Consider the following 22,397-nt stretch of genomic DNA (forward strand, 5'->3'; position numbering starts at 1 on the left):
AAAACACAAGAAGAGGATAGAGACACAGAATTAATTTGGTAACTCAAACCCAGCCACCAAGCTTAGCAGGATGTGACAAAGCAGCGCTAAGCAATATAAAAATTGCTACTTCTGCCTTACAAAGAAAACGAGAGATACAGCGGTGGTGAATGGTGCTTTGCACCCCTGTAGCACTTTGCAACCAAGGCTTTACGGACGTTCATGAATAAAGCTTCAATAACCCCAGTGTGGGAGGTTAGTATTTAAGAGAGACTCTCATGCGCTACCTAGCTTGGTGGTTAGTGCACTGGCATGGAATGTGGGAGACCTGCTCCCCTGCTTGATTCAAAGCAGAGTTTTTCATCCCAACTCACTTTGAATCAGGCAGAGCTGGTACTTGAAGTCGGGTCTCTCACATCCCAGGCCATTGCTCTAACCACCAGGCTACCTATGCACAAATCAATAAGCTTAGTTGTCAGTCCAAATATGGACTTTTTGACACAATTTCATTTTTGAGGAAATGTTTGAAAATTGTTTCTTTTTGTTCCAGTGAAAACAATTTTGAAATGTTGAAGGTTGCAGCAAAACAGAGTTGTCACCCTCTGGTCAGTGCTAGTATTCTCTCCGTTTTATAGCTAGGGAAACTGAGGCACACTTACATCAAGCCTGCGTTCTGCACTCCACCACATATCTCCTGCCTCCTAGTTCTGTGTTTTAACTGGCCTTGCTTCTCTACAGAGGTATAGTACAGTGCACTGACACAGAAATGTCTCAAACTTTCAATCGGGTTAAACATCTAAAATGGACATTCCACCTTTCGTGCTACAAACTGTCATGGAGAGTATTGTCCTTAGGGCGTATAGCATATGTGCAGCAAATGAACACCTATTGGTTTATGCTGTATGATTTCCATTGTTGGCTTGCCATGAGGGTTTGGAACAGAAGAGTTAGGTAATATAAATAGAAAGATGACATCCTCAAAAGAGCACCATCCACTGCATGTTACCGGATGGCCACATGGTTCAGAGCCAATAAGCAAATATGGTCTGGAAAACGAGGGTCTGTTGCAATGTTTACAGTAGCAGCAGGACAGCAGAAGAATTGGCAACATCCACAGAGGTAAACTCTGTTGATCTGCTTCTCCCATCCATCGCCAATGACTTCAACTAGTGGAGGTTGCCTCTTAGATCAGTGGCAGAATCCTAGGGCTGAATTTAATCTTCGATTATACTTTGGGCTTATAGCTCACATTTCCTCAGTAGACCTCAGCGCGCTCTACAACAGACGTCCGTATCATTATCGCCATTCATTCCTATCAGCGGAGTTACTGTGAAGATGAATTGGTCCCATAAAGTGCATTGCCCAGAAGGACTCCTTCTGTTTCTTCATAAGGTCTCTTTCAAATGTTCTTTTCCCTCCTTTCAACAATTAACACGAAGGACAACCAAACACAGACATTTTGCATTTTTTAATACCTTACAAGGTTTGGATGACAGAGTTTCTTGTGTCATCTTTCCATTGGCTTTTAAATGGCATCCTGGCACGCATTTGAAATTACTGTAGTAACGATCAGGGCTAAATCCTGAGGTCCTTACTCAGATGTCACTCAGGGCCAAATTCCATGCAGACATGCAAAACCCCCATTAAGTATTGATTGAGTCAGGATTGTGGAATTTGACTTCACTGGAAATTGCCTAAATCAGGACAGAGTAAAAACTGAATGAGGACTTCAGGATTTGGCCTGCAATGAAATGCTATATTTTAATGACTTTCAGGTAGTTTATTAGGTGAAAATAAACTTGGTCAGTTGAAGGGCTGCAGCAAAACGGTGTTATTCTCTGCAGCGGTATCGGGAACCAATGTATATTCAATTAAAAAAAAAGAAAGTACACTGAAGTGCACTTTTAAGCCGATTGATCCCACTGTTCTTTTCATTTCCTATTGTGAATATTCTGTAGAACTGACTGTTTGAAGATTTCGCTCAGTTTAAGAGGAGCCCCACAGTTGTATAATAGGGACACAGAAAGTAAGGCACAGTACATGTTTAAAGAGGAGTGTTTATAGAAACCTGGGAAATTGTGCTTTGACCCAAGCTTTAAGAAAAAAAGCACGGATACTGCTGCTTGTGTGATGCATTCTACAGATATTTTTCAAAATATAAAGAAAATGCTAACAGAACTGTGCAAAAAAATCTGCGGTAAGATTTTTTTTTTAGTAATCAAATAGTTGATTACTATTTTACTCAAAATAGTAATCAACTATTTTGATTGGGCACATGGGTCATATGGTATGTTCCCTTTCCCTAAGTGGATGGGTCCAATCAGCTAGAATCAGAGTTCTGTCAGGAGCACTCAAGATTGAAAATTTTAAAATTCACTTTCTCTCTGCAGCATTTGCACCAAATTAGCTGTTTCCACGAACATCCTGCCAGTGATTTTGCTTGAAAGAACACTTGCAGAAATTGAACGCAAAAGGAGTGTGAACCCAGCTGAAGTGAAGTTGTTTACCAATTTTAAAGAATATTCTTTTAGATTGTAAGATCTTTGGGGAAGGGACTGTCACTTATTGTATTCTTGTACCGTGCCTAGAACAATGGCTTCCTAACCTCATTGGCCTCCAGATACTACTGCAATATACATCTGAAATACTAATATTAATAGAAAATAGTGACTGTGTTCACTCTGCTCTATACAGCAGCAGATATGTAAGACAGCACAGGTACATTTTATCCTCTCAGATCCATGGTCAGTCATGCTCAATAATGGTGTGAAAATTGGATTTGTCAACTAGTAATCCCTCAGTGATCAATAATTAGTTGTAATTATGCGCTGTTTAAGTGCTCTGGAGAAGGAAGTTTTTGGCTGGAATGGGAAATTAAGAATGGCAGATGTATCAGCCCATTTGACATAGGAGAAACTAATTTGAAGAATTGAAGTTGCACAAGGAAAATAGAGCTAAATTGCTTTTCAAAGCCGCATTATGTCACACAGCTGTAGTCCTGAAAATCAGATGCAGCATTTTAGTCAAGAAGTAGGTTAATATAAGAGTTAATTGGGTTTGCTGACCATAAGCACCATAATTTGAATGATAGAGGAGTTTGCTTTATTTATTAGTCCCCTGGTATGTTTCCTATTATGGGAATTGGGTAAGACAACCCTTCCCCCCCGCCCCCAAAGGATTAGTGTGGAATGTTCTTTCGCTATTTTAGCTGTTTCAGAACCAAACCCCAACATATATATGTATATGAATAACCTAGCTCACCGCACAGTCCATGAGAAATTAAGTCTCTATTTAAATATGTAATCTTTGATCTAAGCAAATATATTAACTAGGTATGGAAGAGTCACCCAAAGAAAAGCTGGGCATGTACTATACTGTAACAGACGTCCATATGCTTGGTTTGGATTTAGATCTTCTCTCTTTATTTTCTACTAATGATCCTTAAAAAGTGAACAATATAGACTAGATTTTCAGAGGGCCTGAGATTTATTTCAGTGAGAACTGTGGGTACTCAGCACCTCTGAAAATCTAGCTCCTTGGATTTGAATGAAGGACACCCTCTTTGTCTACCACAGGTAGTTCTTCTCAACCAACGAGCTAAAGAGGATATCTGACATCCGATCGGGATAAGTTATTTCTGCTCTCCAGCCATGTCTGATCGTTGTTCTCTTTGCAGTCATTAAAATGACATGAACCATTTAACCTCAGGAAGTGGGAGTGAGAGTAGACCTATTACACAATTATATGTGAGAATGAGCTGATATAATTTATGGTATTTGAGGGACCAGTGCTTTTTAAGGTTCTTGTATTCTTGTGGTACATGGCTAAGCTTAGCAGATTGTTTTTCCATCTCCATGATGTATCCATAGTAACCTGGCTGGCGTCCAGTGAAAGTGACTGACTTTTATTTTGAATGAGCCTGTGACACACAGAATTAGAGATGCGTTTTCTGTTAGAAATCCATAGCATGTCCTATGGTTTTGCCACAGAACAGGAAACTGCAAGATCTGGGCTCTACTCCTGGCTTCACCACAGATTTCGTGTATGACCGTCAGTGAGCTAACTTCTCTGTGCCTCAGTTTCACCATCCATAAAATGGGGGGGAGGGGAATAACACATTCCTTACTTATGACTATTACTGTTCCTTTCTCTGTAATATTCGAGCCTGACATATGTTCCTACCATCAACTTCCATCGACTTCAATAGGAGTTGAGGATACTCAGCACCTTCCAGAAAGGAGCCCTGCATTTTCTGGGTTCTTGTGATAAATTTAAATAATTTTGGATTTAACCACTTTGAATAATTGAAGTGAAACTGACCAGTTTATAACTTGGGAAATCTCTCCCCCAGACCATATACTTGGTAGAAAAGACACTTTGGATCAAATTCTGCTCTGTTACACTGTTGAAAATGTAGAGTAACTCAATTGCTGTATTTGCAGATTTTGGCACTATATATGCTAAATAAAGTAGAATTGCTATATAACCAGGCATGCTATTACAACTGAGAAGAAAGATAAATTATAGCTTTATTGGTATCCCTAGATATTGGTCTCTATAATTTCTGGCACCTAAACCTGCTCCACCAAACTGAAATCTACCCTGGCCCAACCTTTTCTAAGGACCTGATTTTGATCTCACTTATATCAGTATAATTAAGAAGCAACTTAGCTAAAGTCAGTGGAGTTATATGGATGTAAGGGAGATCAGAATCTAGCCCTGTATCTCTGGTTGTGCCAGAAGAATTGAGAGTAGGGGTCAGTATAAAATAACATTTTGAATACATGCTTTGGGCCTAGTATAACTGATATAATGAACTCCAAGAGCTTGATTTGCTTACAGTAGTACTGATAATCTGTCATTGTAGAGAGACAAGTAAATAATGATGCAAGATAAAAGTGATAGCAGAGGCCAGTGCAAAGAGAATCAACAGGAGACAAAATGTAACTGAAAGGCTCAAGTGATGTCGTTTGGAACTACAAGTTCTTCCTCTCTTGTCATGGAGACTTTTTAATGTTTTGGAAAACAGGCAGTTACAAAAATTGAATTCTGTGAATCCTTAGAACAATTATGAGCATTTTAATTTGCTTAGCAAGGGCTGCAAGGAGAAGGCATCTGCATCTATTTGTCTCTGTATCATGAAGAAATAAACATAAAAAAGCAGATCTGTTTGTTGGTGACATTTTCCCCTGTGCTCTCTAAGGAACTAAGACGTGTACAGCAGAGTGGCACAGAAGCATTTTTTTAAAACAATTCTCCATGTTATAGCCAACATGGGAACTTTGCTATGCCATCCTTTCAACAAATGATGAAGAGAACGGCTCTTTAGAGTTTACATAGCATATGGGTAGCAACTGGACACTTGTTTAGCCCTATTGGTTTGAGTTGTCTGATTTCCATAGTTGGCAAGCCACTGGGATTGGCACAGAAAAGTTAATTACAGTGGAATTATGGTGCTCTAAAAGGAGGACTATACAGTAGACATACATGCTGACTCTGCGGATCAGACCTTATGAGCAGATTTGGCCAGAAAAGCTAAGGGAGTAAGCAGTTGGGAAGAGGAACTGCACTCCATGTGTGAATCTGTCCAACAGCTGAGCATCTGTACTCTTAAGTTGCCAAGTCTGGAGCAGCAGAAATCTTAAGGAATGGGTCAGAGAAAGAAGAAGCATATTGCACATCTCCAGTAACACTAAAGAGATACCCAGGAGGAACTGTCAAGCAATCGAATCCTATTTCTAAGCCATGCCCTGAAGTCCTTAGGAATTTTCCTAAAAGAGGGCTCTCCAGCTCCTATTTTGTTTTAGATCTGACTTACTGTTTTGGAAAGAAGTCTAGATTGTATCTAGAAATGGATCTTTCTGACTTTATCTGCTTTATCTTTCTGACTTATCGCGTCCAGACAAGTATCCGTGCTAATACAGACAAATGAACATAATTAAAAGGCAAAAGAAGCACTGAAATTTACTGAGCTACGTGTAGATGCTTGTGCTCTGTTACGCAGCCAACAGTAGCAACTCTATAACTAAGGCTTGGTCTACACTAACCCCCCAAATCGAACTAAGGTACGCAACTTCAGCTACGTTTTATGTTTATTTCTTCATGATACAGAGACAAATAGATGCAGATGCCTTCTCCTTGCAGCCCTTGCTAAGCAAATTAAAATGCTCATAATTGTTCTAAGGATTCACAGAATTCAATTTTACCTCGGTCCACACGCGGCAGGCAGGCTCCCCCGTCGACTCCGCGGTACTCCTCTCGCCGAGCAGGAGTACCGCAGTCGACGGCGAGCACTTCCGGGTTCGACTTATCGCGTCCAGACAAGACGCGATAAGTCAAACCCAGAAGTTCGATTGCCAGCCGCCGAACTAGCGGCTGGGTATAGACGTACCCTAAGACTGTGTTTGATTTACTATGCTGTGGCAGTGTGTCCCGTTTAAAAATAAGGGTTCAGAACACATAACATATACATGAATGGCCCAGATCACCAAAATCACAAGGCCATCCACTCCGGGCATTGGCATATTTCCCATTAGTTATCATGCATGTGAATTTACAATATTCACTATCTCTCTCTGCCTCCCCACCTCCCGCCCCCAAAATTCTGTTACTTTCATTCGTTCATACCTCAAGTAGCTTCACTGGAATCAATGGAATTACCCCAGTGTGGGCCAGAGCCAAAACCCTGGATCCAAAACCACCCAAAATTTAAAATTTGTTTGGATCCAGATCCAAGCTTCACTGCTAGCCCCCTTCTATCATGGGACAAACTCCAAAACTCTCAACATCCAGGAACTTACAAATATTAATTGGTACATTCTATTATCTCCTATATTAAAGATTTTCTATAAAAGAACTTGTACACGTCCCGCCTAGCTCCTACATTCCTTGCACCAAACCCTCGGTAACTTGAGTGGATGTTTTGAATGTGCAAGCAATGCCCTGTATCTAACCCTGGTTTGGCTTCTTTGCTTTTTGCTTCCCCCACACACACTCACTGCCTTCTAGTACCAGCGCAATTAGAGATGGCTTTTCACTGTAACTGCCTTCTAACTACTCTCTTTCATTAATCCAACATAAAAGCTTGGACCACCCGAAGAGAAGAAAGTGATTGCAAGAAGGGGGTAGTTTTGTCACAATGGCCAAGTTAAAACAAGACATAATTGGGGGTTGACTTGGCCTCCCTCCATTCACATGCCATAATATGGAGCTACAGATGGGGCCATAGCACCCCCTTCCCCCGTTGGCCCTAACTGTGCCCATTTAAATGCCATCCTTTCAACTTATCTACCAATGTGGATTGTAGCCAATTATCTGACTTATATTTCTTTACTTTTAAGCATTAAAATTAACCCATGCACTAACTGAATATTAGCACTTATATGGCTCCCACTGTCATACTGTGTGAGCTGTACTGTGTAAACAGTCTTTAATGTGTGTGTTTATCCTCACAGGAGTGCTGTGAGGGAGGGGAGTGCTCTTGCCCCATTTTACAGATAGGAAACTGAGGCATAGAAAGACAGGAAGTCTGTGGCAGAACAAGAAATCAAACCTGAGTCTCCCAAGCCTGAGGATAGTGTCCAACCCACTGGACTATCCTTCCTACATTCAGCTGTGAAAAAACACACTGGGAAACAAAGGGACAAAACGTCTGTTCAGATGCACCAGCATGAATATGAAGCATTTGAAACGAAAATCAATCCAATCAGAGTAAAACTTCACTGATTTCAAATGGTGTTACACCATATTTACACCTGTGTAACTGATAGCAGAATCTGACCCAAAAGTCTGTCACCCAAAGAAAGCAAATTTAAAGGTGCCTGCTTTCTACTTTCTGTTTTAGTACTGTTCATTACACATAGGACCACTAACTACAGCAATCCAATTTGTTTAAACAAGACTGAGACGTACTGCCTTTTCAGTTAACGAAGCCCCACATTGGGATTTGATCATGTAGTCCTTGGCTAGCAGCACACAGCAAAAGAAGCATTCAACACGCATTCCAAAATAAAGAATCCCCATCCCAATCCCCATGTTGGTTGAGTCATTAGGGCACACAATTTGCATGAAACCAGCAGATGTTCTGCAAGTTAGAATGTTCTCCCCAAGCTAAGAACCTTTTTAATCTACCCTCATATATCACAAGCTTTGTGAGGGTTTTTTTTTTTTTTTTTAAAGGAAGTAATTGGGTACATAAAAATTTTACTTCATAACTGGCTACCTTTAAATCACTCGCTGCACTATTGAATATTTAATCAATTTTGTCAACTGAAAATAGCTTTTAATTCATTTCCAGTTGCTGTTGAGCTCAGAGCCGGTTGTGTATGTGCAAATCTCACCCAATTAGTTCCATCTTTTGCTGCTTTTACTTCCCATTATTTATTATTTAAATTACCATAATATTTTCAGGGCACAATCAGCTGCCCCTTTGTACAACACCCTGGAATAAAACAAAGACACCCCCAGTCCCAACCTTGAGACGATATGGGTTTGGAGAAGAGTGGTGGTAATCAGTCTAGACGGAAAAGGCCAGATCTTTGAGACTGTAGACAAGAAGAAGAGACAAGATTTAGATGAGCCCTGAATGAGTGGCCCTAGGAAACGGTCCAGGTTAAAGGGTGCAATCCAGCAGATGGGATCATTACCAGAACTCCCATTGACTTCAAAGTGGCCAGGAATTCACCCAAGATTTTGTTGTATTAGTCCAAAACATCCTGCCCCTTCTCCTTCAACGGTGAGGGTATAACTCAAAGTTTCCCCCACGTCTAACATTAACGCCCATCTATAAATCACTTGCTACTTAGTGCTCCAAAAGGAAGAACTCATTTCAACACAACAGTCAACCATATATTTGACTTTAGGCATGTGACTTCCCCATTCCTAGACAGTGAAATATTTAAACACATGCCTAAAGTTAAGCACATGCTTAAGTACTTTGCTGAATCAGGGCCTCAACCAGTCAGGCTCAGTTCTCGACTGTGACCGAGCAAAGCAACACATGGGCCAAGTGGAAAAGGGAGGCGGTCAGTGAACTGGACATGGTTCCCTGATTCTCAGCTGATTGGCCACAGCATAAACTTCAGGGAGGCAGCTTTAACTTACAGGGCTGGTGAAAGACCTTCCCCCAGTAGAGAATCAATAGCAGCAAAAACTTGCTCCACTACACCCTAACCTACTCCCTGCCTCCCCTTCCTGCCCAGACATATTCATTCCCCCCTCCCCGCCGCTCCAGAGAAGAAGGAAGCAGCCAGAGGAGAAGACACTCCATGAGGAATCTTCAGCCAGTCTAAGTTCACTTCACTTAACCAGCACAGTGGGAACTTACTGGACCAAAGAATTGAGCCAATCATCTCCAAGATGGACATCTCCCTCCATCTAGGTTCTTAGATGCGTGTCACACTGCAGCACTATGCACCCTCATCACAGCACCCCAGCCTACACTTACAACTACAATGCTTTAGAAAGCGAAATGCCTCTGGAGCCTTTTAACAGAATCTCACATGTTCCCCCTCAGTATGCGCTCCCTGATGTGCACTATGCCACATCTGCCTGACATCGCTCCCCAGATCTTTACATGTTTTGAAACAAAATATCAAGTTACGCAGAAGCTGGCTGGAGATAATTAGCCGGAGCTGTCATGCTGAAACTTCGGAAGAGAAGGATAGGCCTGAGAATGGGCTTGTAAAATCCCAACTACTTAGAAATGTAAAATCTCATTCCATTACTGTCAACAAGGATAAATTTGTGTCAAGCCATAGGGTATATTGGCACCTTCCGAATATACTGGAAACGTTTTTCACATTTTCCCCTTGTTTGTTGATTATAACAGCTCCTGCTAACACCAGTGTAGACAAGAGGTTGTCAGTGCTTCTGTTCTAAATCTTGTTTTTCCATTAGTTTGCTACTCAGATGTAAAACTAAGTGCTTCAGAGTCCAGTGCCTGATACATTGTATGAGATGCACTGCAACTGATTATGCCTGGCCCCTCTTATCTATCTCCAATGCAATCTGGTATACGAGGTGCCAGCTTATATGTGGGTTGCCTTTAAATTTCCATAAATAATTTTTTTCTTTCCATTCTACAGTTATGTATCTAGACGCATATGCAGTATACTAAGTTATTTAATATCTTCCATGGGTACTCAGACGGCCTCAGTCTTTTCATGGTTTATCCTTCCCTATGAGATAGGGAAGTGCTCTTAACCCCAATTCTACAAAGGGAAAACTTAGGCACAGATAAGCTTTCTTCCTATAGAATATGCACCTGAACAACAAGATGGGAAGCGCTGTATCTGCATAAGCCAGTGAGATTCTGATGCTTTTGCCTTTTGCAGGACAGAAGTCAGACAGAGAGAGTTTTATTGCAGTTAGTATTACTTCATTGTCATCACATTGTGGTTATTTCTGAGACTATTTCATACCAGTTACTCAATAGTGAAATCAGCCTCTTGCTGCTATGCTGCCTGTTTTTCATATGAAGAGTGATTGCTGCCCTACTCATTGTAGCAGGTCATTGCCCTTTATCTAAAATTCCATTAAATGGCTTTGCTAGCTGTGGCATTGTGAGTCCTTTGCGATTTTATAGAATTAACCGGGTCATTTATCCTCGTTTAGACGTCTATCGTTATTTAAGCATTTAGTACTGTCTTATGTTTAGAAAAAAACTATTTCAGGTCATTTTCAGAAGTTTTTAGAATTCCACCACCACCATCACCACCACCACCCTCAGTGGTGAGGGAGACTGACTTTACAAAGAGGATAGCAAAAAAAAAAAAAAAAACCCACAACCTCTAATAAAATATTTAAGAAATTCTCTATAATGTGTCTAAAATATGGGCTCTAGTACATCATGTGGCAATCATAGAATATCAGGGTTGGAATGAACCTCAGGAGGTCATCTAGTCCAACCCGCTGCTCAAAGCAGGACTAATCCCCAGACAGATTTTTGCCCCAGATCCCTAAATGGCCCCCTCAAGGATTGAACTCACAACCCTGGGTTTAGCAGGCCAATGCTCAAACCACTGAGCTATCCCTCCCCCCATAAATAAAAAATGCTTATAAAATGCAATAAAAGACTACACGGGGAGTGGGTAAAAATGTTTTGTTGTAATATATCCATCCCCAAATGAAGCTGATAAAGGGCTTGAATTCTTACCCCTGAAAATAGCAAGAGCATCATCATCGACTTCAACGGCCACAAGATCAGGCTTCAATTGTTTCGGCCCACATCATCATGTAGTGTATGTTTCCATGCCGCACCATTGTATATCAGGATATATTATGGGAGGGGCTGGTAGTACCACCAGGTCATCAGGAGGGACAAAAAAACACTAACATACCATGCTCTCAAACTCTCCAGTGACACACAAAGGGGTCCTACCTGGCATCCCCAGCAGGGCCGCCCCAGAGATTCGTGGATTCACAAGATTGAGCCAGATCTAGGAACTACACAATGACTGATGCAATGCCATCAATCGTGGTCACCCCAGCTGGCACAATGGTCCTTCATAGACTATGCGTGTTTGATGATGATGGTAGTGCAATTTATCATGGTTACCTGACACTTCCCATTATAAGGCCCTGTTTTCAATTGCTTACACTTTGCCATACTTTAATTCTTCAGGCTAAAAGTTTTCCATCTTGGGTGCCTGCCTCAGGCTGAATATTTTTTGGAAAAATGTTAGTAAATGGTTTCAGCCATTTCAGAGAACAAAGCTAGGGGGAAAAAACGTGTCGTTTTGCCCATGTTTAAAAAGTATAGCAACCTCTTGTGTCTCCATGCTTTGGAGCAGGGATTTGAAAATGGGTAGGGGTTGGCTTTTGTGTCAGAGAGGTGCTTTTGCTGTCCCCAAGACAATCTGCCCAAATTTGGCCAAGTTATAAGCCTTTCAAAAAAAAAAAATCACAGTTTGCACATGCTCAGCAGAGACTACTTCGATTTTAGCAGCTAAATTCTTCAAAGGTTCCATCCTCACTGAGCATGCTCAAGCCTCTCACAGCTACTACGGCTGGACCAGACTCTGCATGCGCCATTCCCAGAGAGCAACTGAGACTGCTCCAGCCCAGGGCTGCGGGGGGCTCAGAAAGACTCTCTGTAATGGCTGCTCCAATCTGGGTGGGGCCAGGCATTGTAACTGGGAGCAGAAAGCCTGTCTCTCCCACGCTTTCAGTGATCCCACAGTGGCACGCTGGCAGCCTGGAGGAAGAAGCCATTTGAACTGAACGCAGAGGGGACAAAACTGGACATGAGGAAGGGAAAGGAATACATTGGGACAAGGAATCTGGCAAGACTGGGACTGATGGGGAGAGGGAGAAACTGGGATTGGCTGGGCAAGGAGAGTGGGGCTGGGCACCAGCAGGCTAGGGATGTGTGAGGACATTAAGATCCTAGAAGATGGGGGGAAAGGGGAAGACCTGGACTCACTGGACAAGGAAATTAGGACTAGGAATTAGCGAAGGTGGCAGGGAAGACAGATTTGACCAGGAACTGGAATATGGGGGGAGAACGAGGACTGACTAGACAAGGAGTCTGGAACAGTGAGACCGGGAAGTGGGGAGAGGAGGAATGGGATAAGAAGCCGGAGGAGGGGAGACTGGGTAGGCAAGGAGAAGGGGACTGGAACAAGGAACCTGGGGTGGAAAAAAGGCAGTACTAGGAATGGGACAGTTTGGAGTGGATGAGGCAGATAAGTTCAAACTTGGGGGGTAACAGGTGGAAGAGTCCATGCCAACTAGACACACTCCCATTCAGAGCCTGGAACGGAACCCAACATTCCTGAATCTCACTGTTCCTCTGCTATCAGAAAATCTCTGTGAAACCCACTGGCAAAGCATATGTCTCATCCCCTTCTAGTGCCAGTCCACAGAAGGGATGACAACCTTCTATTGCTATCAGTTACTCAATTAGCTCAAGTACCAGAGGTCTGTGAAGGGGATCTAAAGGTTCCAACCCTGCTGATGAATCATGTTGGTGTCTATATGAATCTACATAATGGGATTTCTGTTTTCTCATTTGCTTTTCTAAACACCTCGGAAATTGCACACACAAAAACTACATTAAAAGAATATTAAGACTGCAAAAGTCAAGCACTCAAAAGTTAGGAAATGCCAGAATTAAGATCATCTATGCAACTTCAATTCACAGCCCGTGTGTGTGCGCATTATGACGCAGTCTTTAACTATAGGATTACATTATTTTTCCCCACAGGACCCTGTCTTATTCAGTGCACAGAAAGAACCTGCTCTGGGGATACAGGATTGCATAGTAAAGGAGGCTGTTGGCTGTAGGACCCCTGCCTCGTTTCTTACAAGTATTGGAAGGGGTGGAGTGCATGAGGCAGAGGACTGAACGAAGAGAAAGGACGGTGTCCTAGGCAGTCCACTGCTGCCCTGGATTTTATGCCAGTCCCTGGCACAGAGATCCTGTGTGACACTGAGCAAGTCAGAAACTAAATTTTTCACAGGGGTCACTAATTGTGTGTTCCTCATTTTCTGGGTGCCTGATTGAGACCCGAGGGTCTGATTTGCAGGAGTGCGGAGCATTCACAGCTGTAACCAAAGTCAATAGGAGATATACTTAGCTCATAGAGCTGGAAGGGACCTGGTCATCGAGTCAAATCCAGTCCCCTGCCTTTGCAGCAGGACCAAGTACCGTCCCTGACAAATTTTTGCCCTGGATGCCTAAATGGCCCCCTCAACTCACAACCCTGGGTTTAGCAGGCTAATGCTCAAACCACTGAGCTATTCCTCCCCCCTTTGAACCTTTGAACACAGAAAGTGCCATATAATGCTACATATACAAGTCCTAGACCTCTCAAATTGGGCAGTCAAAATTATCGGAAACTTTTGATCTTAATATCTCTGTACGTAAACTCCCCAGCTGGAAAATGGGAAAAATCGGTGAGTCACTCCACTACGGTGGTGATAAGCTCCTCAGAAAAACCCATGAGCAAATTATTGTCTTCAGAGCAGGTTTTGAACAATGCTCAGTAATAAGGCAGACGCTGAACAATGAAGAGGAGGCAAAATAGTGAGAATAACTCTACATTAAGTGAGCACCATCCATCCTGTGCACTGAACAAGGCAGTGGTCCTGTGTAAAAATAGCATATGATGCAATTAAAGACGGCATCAGTCAACCTTAATCCTGGCATTTCCTATCTTTGAAGGCTTGACTTTCCAACCTTAATAATGTCCTTTTAATATACACCTCTACCCCGATATACTGCTGTCCTTGGGAGCCAAAAAATCTTACCGCATTATAGGTGAAACCGCGTTATATCGAACTTGCTTTGATCCGCCGGAGTGTGCAGCCCCGCCACCCCAGAGCACTGCTTTACAGCGTTATATCCGAATTCATGTTATATCAGGTGGCGTTATATCAGGGTAGAGGTGTAGTTTTGTGTGGCATGCACACGCAGGTGCACTCACACGTATCTCATCGGGATAGGGTTTGTGCCAATATTGACTGACTATCTTACTTTTTTTAGAAATTTTTTTCGAGTATTCCCATGTCTGCCATAATGGTCTCCGGTAATAATTTAATTGTGTGATTATTTGTTAATAGAGAACTGTCTGATTAATTTGAGATGGGTCCTTCCCTCCACCCCCCACTCTACTTGTGCTGGATTTTTATACTAACGTTATTTCTTGGGCTTTAATAAGTAGTCATTTTAGTTGTTCCTGCCTTGCTACCTGATTCAGAATGATTTCATTTTAAATGATGAAGGCCATGTTCAGCATGTTCTCACTACTCAGCCGTGCTATGTTCCCAATATTCTGTGTTCTCTTGTTTCCTATGTATTTCAAGGTCTAAAACCTGTTTTGTTTTTCCTTTTTGCTCTCGGCAGCTATTGGCAGGAGACTGCCTCTTACCATTCATGTCTCTACAGATCTTTCATTATTAACAAAGAAGTCTTGTAAAGTCTATTTTAATGTCCTGTGTGATTTTTCTCCCCTTAGTGGGCAGACATTTACCCTCATCTGTATGGATTTATGTTTATTAATATAAATTCTTCATATCAGTTCTGCTAGTGAGAGTGATTAGTAAAAGCTAACACTCCTGTATTTCACCTTGTACTAATTCATCCAAAATCAAAAAGTAATTTTCACTGCTGCAATATGCAGAGTGCGGCAGAGAAAAAAAGTGTATAATCCCTTTCCTTTAGGCTGCTTAGGCACCAAATAGCTGCTAGGTTTTTAGCTTCTGTATATTCCTGCCATTCCTCTTAAGCATGGTGATGATTACATCCCGCCTACAGCATGTTTCATTCGTCTAGTATAGGATTCATTACATGATGTCTGTCCCTTCCTTATTATTGGAATATCTCCAGTCTCGGTTTCCATTCTGACAGAGGATTAAAGAACGACGGGTCATTCATATCAGGCACATGTAATGTATGCTAACAACCCTACCTTTTAGCCATGAACTTGTTAGTTCTCAGCCTTGCTTTATTTCTATATTCTTATTCACAGTTAAAACAGACTTGGAAAATAGCACCGATACGCCGCAAGTTTTTATAAACAAAGTCATGGCTTCTTTTCTCATAACCAAGAAGGGATTATCCATTACTCCCCTAAATGCTCTTCTTTGACACAAAAATATTTTCATTTTTCTTTCAAAATGACTTTACTGTCCCAAGTTAGTGTTAAAAGAACTGTACACTCCAGGAAAGCAATGTTAAACCATCCCCAGCTGCATCTATTTGATGAGACGTCTGTCTTTTCAGTCAAGTAAGAATCATTCTATCCTCTCTCATTTTTATACAACTTCTCCATTTATATCAGGAGATTCCTTTTGTTTAAAAAAAAAACAGATTTTTTCCCCCTTGCTCCTTCATAGTTTCCTTTTTTTCTCACTTTGTATATATTTATTATATACTAATCCATGGATATTATTTATCATAAACTTATGTTAGTAAAGTAAATATCCATAGGAGTCATGTGCATCAGAAGAGAGAATTTGGCCTATAATTCTTGTACTAGCTTTGCAGGGTTCTCCAAACTGCTTAATGTTAACAATCTGCAGAAGGGAGCGTTGTGATCATCTAGTCCGACCGCCTGTATAATATAGGTCACACAATTTACCCCCAAATAATCCCCGTTTGAACTACAGCATCCCTTTTAAAACAAATTCAATCTTGATTTAAAAGTTATTCCTACGTAGAAGTTTTGCAGCAGCTGAATCACATGCAATTGTGCATCGCTGAGGAGGCTCTCACCAATGATATGGAACAAGCCCACGTCACCACTACGGAACAGGCACAATGCCAGCAACATTTTGCATAGGGAACTTGCTACAGAACCCAAGGCAATGGGCTAACGGATGGCGATCGAGCCTAACTTCCAAAGTTCTATGCTTTCTGGGGTTCAAACAATTCTGGCAGTTTGTGTGGATGTGAGTCTGTCTATCTGTCTGTCTTTCAAGTCAGACATAACCTCCATGGTCTGCTTTGCAGTATACAAAGCAATAAATGTCTGCGGAGACTGATTAATGGTCAAAGCCTTTAATCAATCTTAAATTCTGTTTATTAAGAGACTATTACAAAGCCATAAGTTATTCCTATTACTCAGACATAGCATCCGTAACATAAAAAAAAAAAAAAGAACAAAAATATATGTAACTGGTGAATGATTGAAAGCAGTATGTTGCGTCTCTCCGGCTCACTTTCCAGTTGCATCCCACTCAAGATGGGGGCTAGCATTAATAAATGGGAGGGGGTTTAAAAAGTTGTTCCAGGAGCGATCTGTGTGGAAAAGAAATTGTTGTTGGACACACAGAGACCGGCTTTCAAACAGGGACTTCTTAATGGTTCATGTTCATTGGAAAACGTAAAATTTGTACATGCCGATAAAGGAGCTTGGGTTGGCAACTTGAGTCTACAACGTCAACAGAGATTTAGGTGCCATTTGCAAGGTAATAAAGGTTTGAGTTTTCCAGGTTGGAATTGGTTAACATTCTGTTTCGGTATGACGGATACATTTTGAGTGCTTTCTAATACAGATACATTCCCTGAACCACTTTCTTGATACTGTTGCAAAAAAACCAACAGTGTCCATCACCAAATTACTATTTGTTTTCCTCACCATTTGCCAAGAAGCAGTTAAGCTTTGTAATTTGAGAGCTAGGTTAAGATCCCAATATTTCACCCAAAAAGGCAGAATTGGATTCTTTTTATGGACTGAAATTCAGTATTTACTAGTACAAAATTCAGCACAAAATAAAACACTGCACAACAGTGTATGAAATACTAAAGAGGCACATAAAATTGCACACATCCATTCTGTTTGCATACAGTCATATCAATGAAGTTTGCATCACAGTGAAAATCTTAAGAATGATTTGATTTTGATCTATAGTCTCATATGAGCCAGAATGGAATACATTACACTCCACTTGTAACAGACACGATTTAAAACAATCGGTTATACTGGGCAAAAACATATTTCCCCAAGGCAAACATATTCACTTCAATATATTTTTCTCTGGTGAAAACACACAGAAACTCTAGGTATAATAACCTTCTGGGTTTTTATGGACATTACTAATGGTCTGAAAAACAGGGAGAGCCTACAGAGGAAAACTGCTATAAATTAGATGTAGGAGCTATAGTGATTTTATTTCCCTCAGCATAATTCCCTGCTAACTGTGTAAACTTTAGTTGAATAAATTCTCCATAGGCAAAGAGTGAATGTCATTTGAAACACTCAGAGCAACAACTGCCTCTGCTCTTTCCACCCAGCAGCATCAGTGAGCAGGTAACAGATCTGCATTCTTATTCTTACCTTTAGCATTTAGCTTCCTGAAATAAAGCACCCGCTGTTTCTTTGACTTACAAACATAATGAAAGAAATGACTTGCCAGACAAGATTTTGAGTATGAGCTAAGATGTGAAAAAAGTATCTAATTCCTTGGGGAGTTTCCACTTTGGTCTTCTAGGCTGAATACCAAACTGAGATCCAAGAATCTCAGTGCTAACATGGACTCCCACTGCAATCTTGGGAAAATTACTTAAATCTCTTTGATTCGGCTCCTTCATATCTCCCATGGTTTGAGCAGATTCATGGAAACATAGGAACTGCCATCCAACATCATGACATTGGTCCATCTAGTCCAGTATCCTGTCTCCATCCCTGATGATTAACCAGTACTGTATGCATCAGAGGAAGATGCAAGAAACCCAAAACTGAACAATTGCAGAATAACTTGCTCTTATGGGAAGTTTCTTCCTGACCATAAGCATAAGGGTTGTTGTAGGCCCTGAAGCATGAGAATGTATATCTATTAGACATTTTTACCCTAGCAACATGGGGACAGTCACTCACTGTGTTTGTACAATAGGCACTGACTAATTCTGACTGCAATATCCATGTTTCATAATAATATGGATGTTACATTATGTTTAAATGTTTAATTCACGTTTGTAAAGTGTGTGATGCTGGCACACCAGGTGCCAGCTCTTGCCAAGACTGCAGACATGAGCTAAGAACTAAAACTCGTAGCTGGAGACCGGGCCAGTCCACCTGTTTGTTAGGTATTAGTTTTATAAGAATATATTTAGCATTTAGACTCTATGAATTGCTCATAAGTCACTGCATGCATTAATCTCGCTTGTAATGTCAGTATTCCAGGCCATAAGATAATATGTAAGTTTTGCTTTATAACTTTGAAAATGTTTGGTCTGACCTTGCAAACCCAGATGTGGGAATTGTCCTCTCCCCCTTTATCCCCTCCCCCGCCCCCGCGAAGGGCCATCAAGGAACATTGCAATACAAAGGATTGGTTAATGGCCCTATCACACCTTGGAAATGCTACATGGAAGGAAGCTCATCCTTTGGGCTTGGAAGCTGAATGAAGGAAATAAAACAAAAAGTCACAGGAAAATTTTCCATGTCTTTGCTGGTGGAACTCTGACAGAACTAGAGACACCAAATTGAAGCCAGAGATCCTCAGGGGTTATCTCCTGAGTCCGCCCTGAAAGACACTTTGAATTGGCAGATCACTACAACTCTGTGACTCAGAGGATTTAGAGAACTCATTTGGTGAGAATATGTTCACTTGCTTTAATCTGTAAATAACTCATTTCTTTTTCCTAGTTCAATAAACCTTTAGATAGTTTTTTACAGGATTGGATATAGGCATTATCTTCAATGTAAGATCTAGGGCGCCAATTGATCTGGGGTAAGTCTCTTGGGACTGGAAGCAACCTGAATATGGTGTGATTTTTAGTGTAAGCAACCATTTATCACTAAGTCTAGTGTCTGGGTGGCAAGATAGGCTGGAGAGTCTAAGGGGACTGTCTGTGACTCCATGGGAAGAGTGTTATAGTGACCCAGAAGTTCACATGTGTTACTGGCTTGGTGAAATATAAATGATAGAACACACCATCAGTTTGGGTGTCTGCCCTGTTTTTGACAGTCTGCCTTGAGGTAGGCACTCACAGTCGTGAGCTAATCCAGACAGCGTGACAAAGTGCTTTGAAGAAGAAAGGTGCTGGCATAAGGTTTGTTATTCATTCACTTTGCATCTTTGTCACGGATAGTATGCTTCTGTCACCTAGCACCCGCGCCTTTTTAGACTTAAAAGTGAGGAGTAAAAATGTGTCTAAGTTGCCCGTGTGTATTGCAACTCCTCTTATCCCTAGTGTTTAACACTCTCTCAGTATGACACTTTCCAATTACCTCTTGGCCTTTCTAGCCCTCAAGTCTGGCTCGTATTTCTCTGAGTTGTGTCTATGTGTAGCTCTTAACCAACACTAACAGTTAAAGGCATAGCAATAAATACACAGCACTAACCCTCATGCTGGTTAAGAATGCCTGAAATCAGGTCTATGCAACTCAACAGTTCTCAGATAAAACTGAAATTCACTAATAAAACTGTTGGAAAATTTCAAGAATTACAACGTTTCACCCCCCAAAAAATGGGGGGGAAGTTGCCACTAAAATGTTCACAGAAAGATTTTCTGTTTTCCAATCATTTCTATTCAAGAACAAGGAAGCGGATTCCAATTTTGAGAGGTAGACAAAGAAAAACATATTTTTGGTGGGTTAATTTTTTCCAGTTTTCTCCTTTGCTGTTCAATGGAAACGTGCCATGCCACAAGCAAGCAATCATTTAAGCTTGAAAATAAATAAAATACTACTAAGGGGAGGAAGGATGGTTGGTCTTGTTGTTAAAACACTGAATTGGGACTCAGACAATCTGGTTCCAAATCCTGGCTCTGCCACGCATTTCCAGCGTGACCTTGGGCAAGTCTACACTGCCGGGCAGTTCAGACTACAGGGGATGTAAATAGCACTGCATACCAAAGTGCTGCACTGTAACTCCCCCTAGCGGACGCTACAGGCACAAACTAAAAGGACTGCAGACTACGATAATGCAAACTAGGAACCTTTTAATTCAGGCCCACAGCATCTGCAAGGATTTACAACGCAACACTTTGGTGTGCACCACTCTTCACACCCCCGTAATCTGAACTGCAGGGCAGTGTGAACAAACTCTTAATCTCTGTGTCTCAGTTCACCATCTGTAAAAAATATGGGGATAACATTTCCCTACCCTGTAGGAGTGTTGTGAGGAGCAAGAAATAAATACTTCGGAGGTGCTCAGATACTGTGATAATAGGTTCTATAAAAGTAGATGGATTAAAGCTACATCAAAGCAGTGGGAAATGCCAATTATAAATATTTCTCTAGCAAAATGGACAGCCATAGTCAATCATTCTGGCTGGCCTACAGGAGGTATAATGAGTAGAAGCAAAGTCAGTTAAACTAGTCATAATCAATAACACATTTTATAAGAAAGTCATACAAATATTAATGGCACAGACTTCAAAGTCAGCTTCCAGGTACCAAATCCTATTATACTCACAGATGCTTAAAGAACACTTATAATTTTCTCCCAAGCGGTAGGCCAAATCTTGAAGTCCTTTCTCAGGCAAACACCCACTGAAATCAATGGATCTATACCTGGGATGCACTCAGCCCCTGTTGTTTGCTAGATTGTTTGAATACATAAAGTATTTTAAAAAAACAACACTTACCTTAAGGTAAACTGATCTGCTAGGGAGTCACCGGTAAGGGACACATGAAAGGTTACTATGTCACCTTCCTTGACAGGGTTGAGTGGTAAGTGGATCATGATGTTCTCATCTAGCCTCAGTGCAGATTGTTTTAGTTTGTCTTGAGTTGGATAAACAATGATGCTACCAATCCTCTCCACCGGCGGCAAAGCCTCATGTGCATGATCTTGACCTGCATGTATGTTGTTTTCCCATTTTGCATCCTCAGGAGAACACTCCCCATCTGTTGCATACATCTTATAGAAGAGCTCCACAGTAATCCCTTCCAAAAAGGCTGCTGTTTGCTCATGCTCCAAAACCAATGGTGGAGGCGAGCTGAACCAGCTCGGCGCTAATTCCAGTTCTGCAACACATAATCCTAGATGACCTTTCAACCTACAGCTGGCCACAGCTTCTCTAGTCTCCAGGAAAGCAAACATCTTCACACAGGGCAATCTCTCCGCAGAATCATAGTCGTCCCAGTCCTTTCCCGCGATATAGAACAGGGCTTGCACTTTAGGTCTGTTGGAATATATTGAGCTGTCGATAATGTGTGATTTTAATTTCCAATTAAATGTGAATTCATTAGTGAAACCAAAAGGAGCAGAAGGCAGCATTAGGTCCTCAGGAACAACTTGTTCCACTGAAAAAGGTCCGTAAGTTGCATTTACTACAGGTGGCTGCTTGGCTTTGTATATAAAGAATGACTCCACCCTCGCCTGCAAACTGGAGTTCCTCATGATATCTTGATTGGCTTCTTTGAGGAAGAAGGAAACATCAGCACTGGAGATGTGGTAGCTCATGGGAAGATATACCGGCAGGTTTGAAAATCTCTGTGTGCTGTCCAGGACTCCTCCTCGGCTTTCCACCACTGCAAACCAAAGGAAAAAGAAAACAGAAAAAGAATTCTCATATTTACTTAGCCATTTTTCTTCAGTTCCTCCCAGAAGCAATTACTTACTATAGATCGTTATGGTTAGTCACCCTTACAAAGCATTTACATATTGTCACCGTGAAGGTAACATTGCTCACTATTAGACCCGACATGCCAATACTTAACATTCCATGGTTCCTGTAGTGCCCCTTATAAAGTTTGCCATAAGGCCTTGATCCAAAGCCAATTGAAATCAAGTGGCTTTTGAATCAGGCACTAGTAGCAGACTTAAGGCCACGTTCTACTTTGGATTCTACAAAACCTGATTGGTTGGATTTTCATTTTGCACAACCAAATCAAACCCATGAGTTCTGCAGATCCACGTTCCAATTAGGGTGACCAGATGTCCCAATTTTAGAAGGACAGTCCCAATTTTGGGGTCTTTTTTTTTTTTTTTTTTTTTAAATATAGGCTCCTATTACCCAC

At 41.4% G+C, this 22,397-nt stretch overlaps 1 protein-coding gene across 1 annotated transcript in view; it reads right to left on the minus strand.

The window, feature by feature from the left end:
* The window catches only part of TMEM132B (transmembrane protein 132B), a 254,540-nt gene extending 232,456 nt beyond the window's left edge, over window positions 1-22,084 (minus strand). The window contains exons 1-2 of the mRNA XM_065417984.1: window positions 22,039-22,084; window positions 21,020-21,908 (exon numbers count right to left, since the gene is read on the minus strand). Of these exons, the coding sequence (XP_065274056.1) occupies window positions 21,020-21,908; window positions 22,039-22,084 (935 nt within the window). The remainder of the gene's footprint in view (window positions 1-21,019; window positions 21,909-22,038) is intronic.
* Between the last annotated feature and the right edge of the window lie 313 nt (window positions 22,085-22,397).

Source organism: Emys orbicularis, chromosome 16 (assembly GCF_028017835.1).
Source record: "Emys orbicularis isolate rEmyOrb1 chromosome 16, rEmyOrb1.hap1, whole genome shotgun sequence".
In the NCBI taxonomy this organism is placed as follows: domain Eukaryota; kingdom Metazoa; phylum Chordata; order Testudines; family Emydidae; genus Emys; species Emys orbicularis.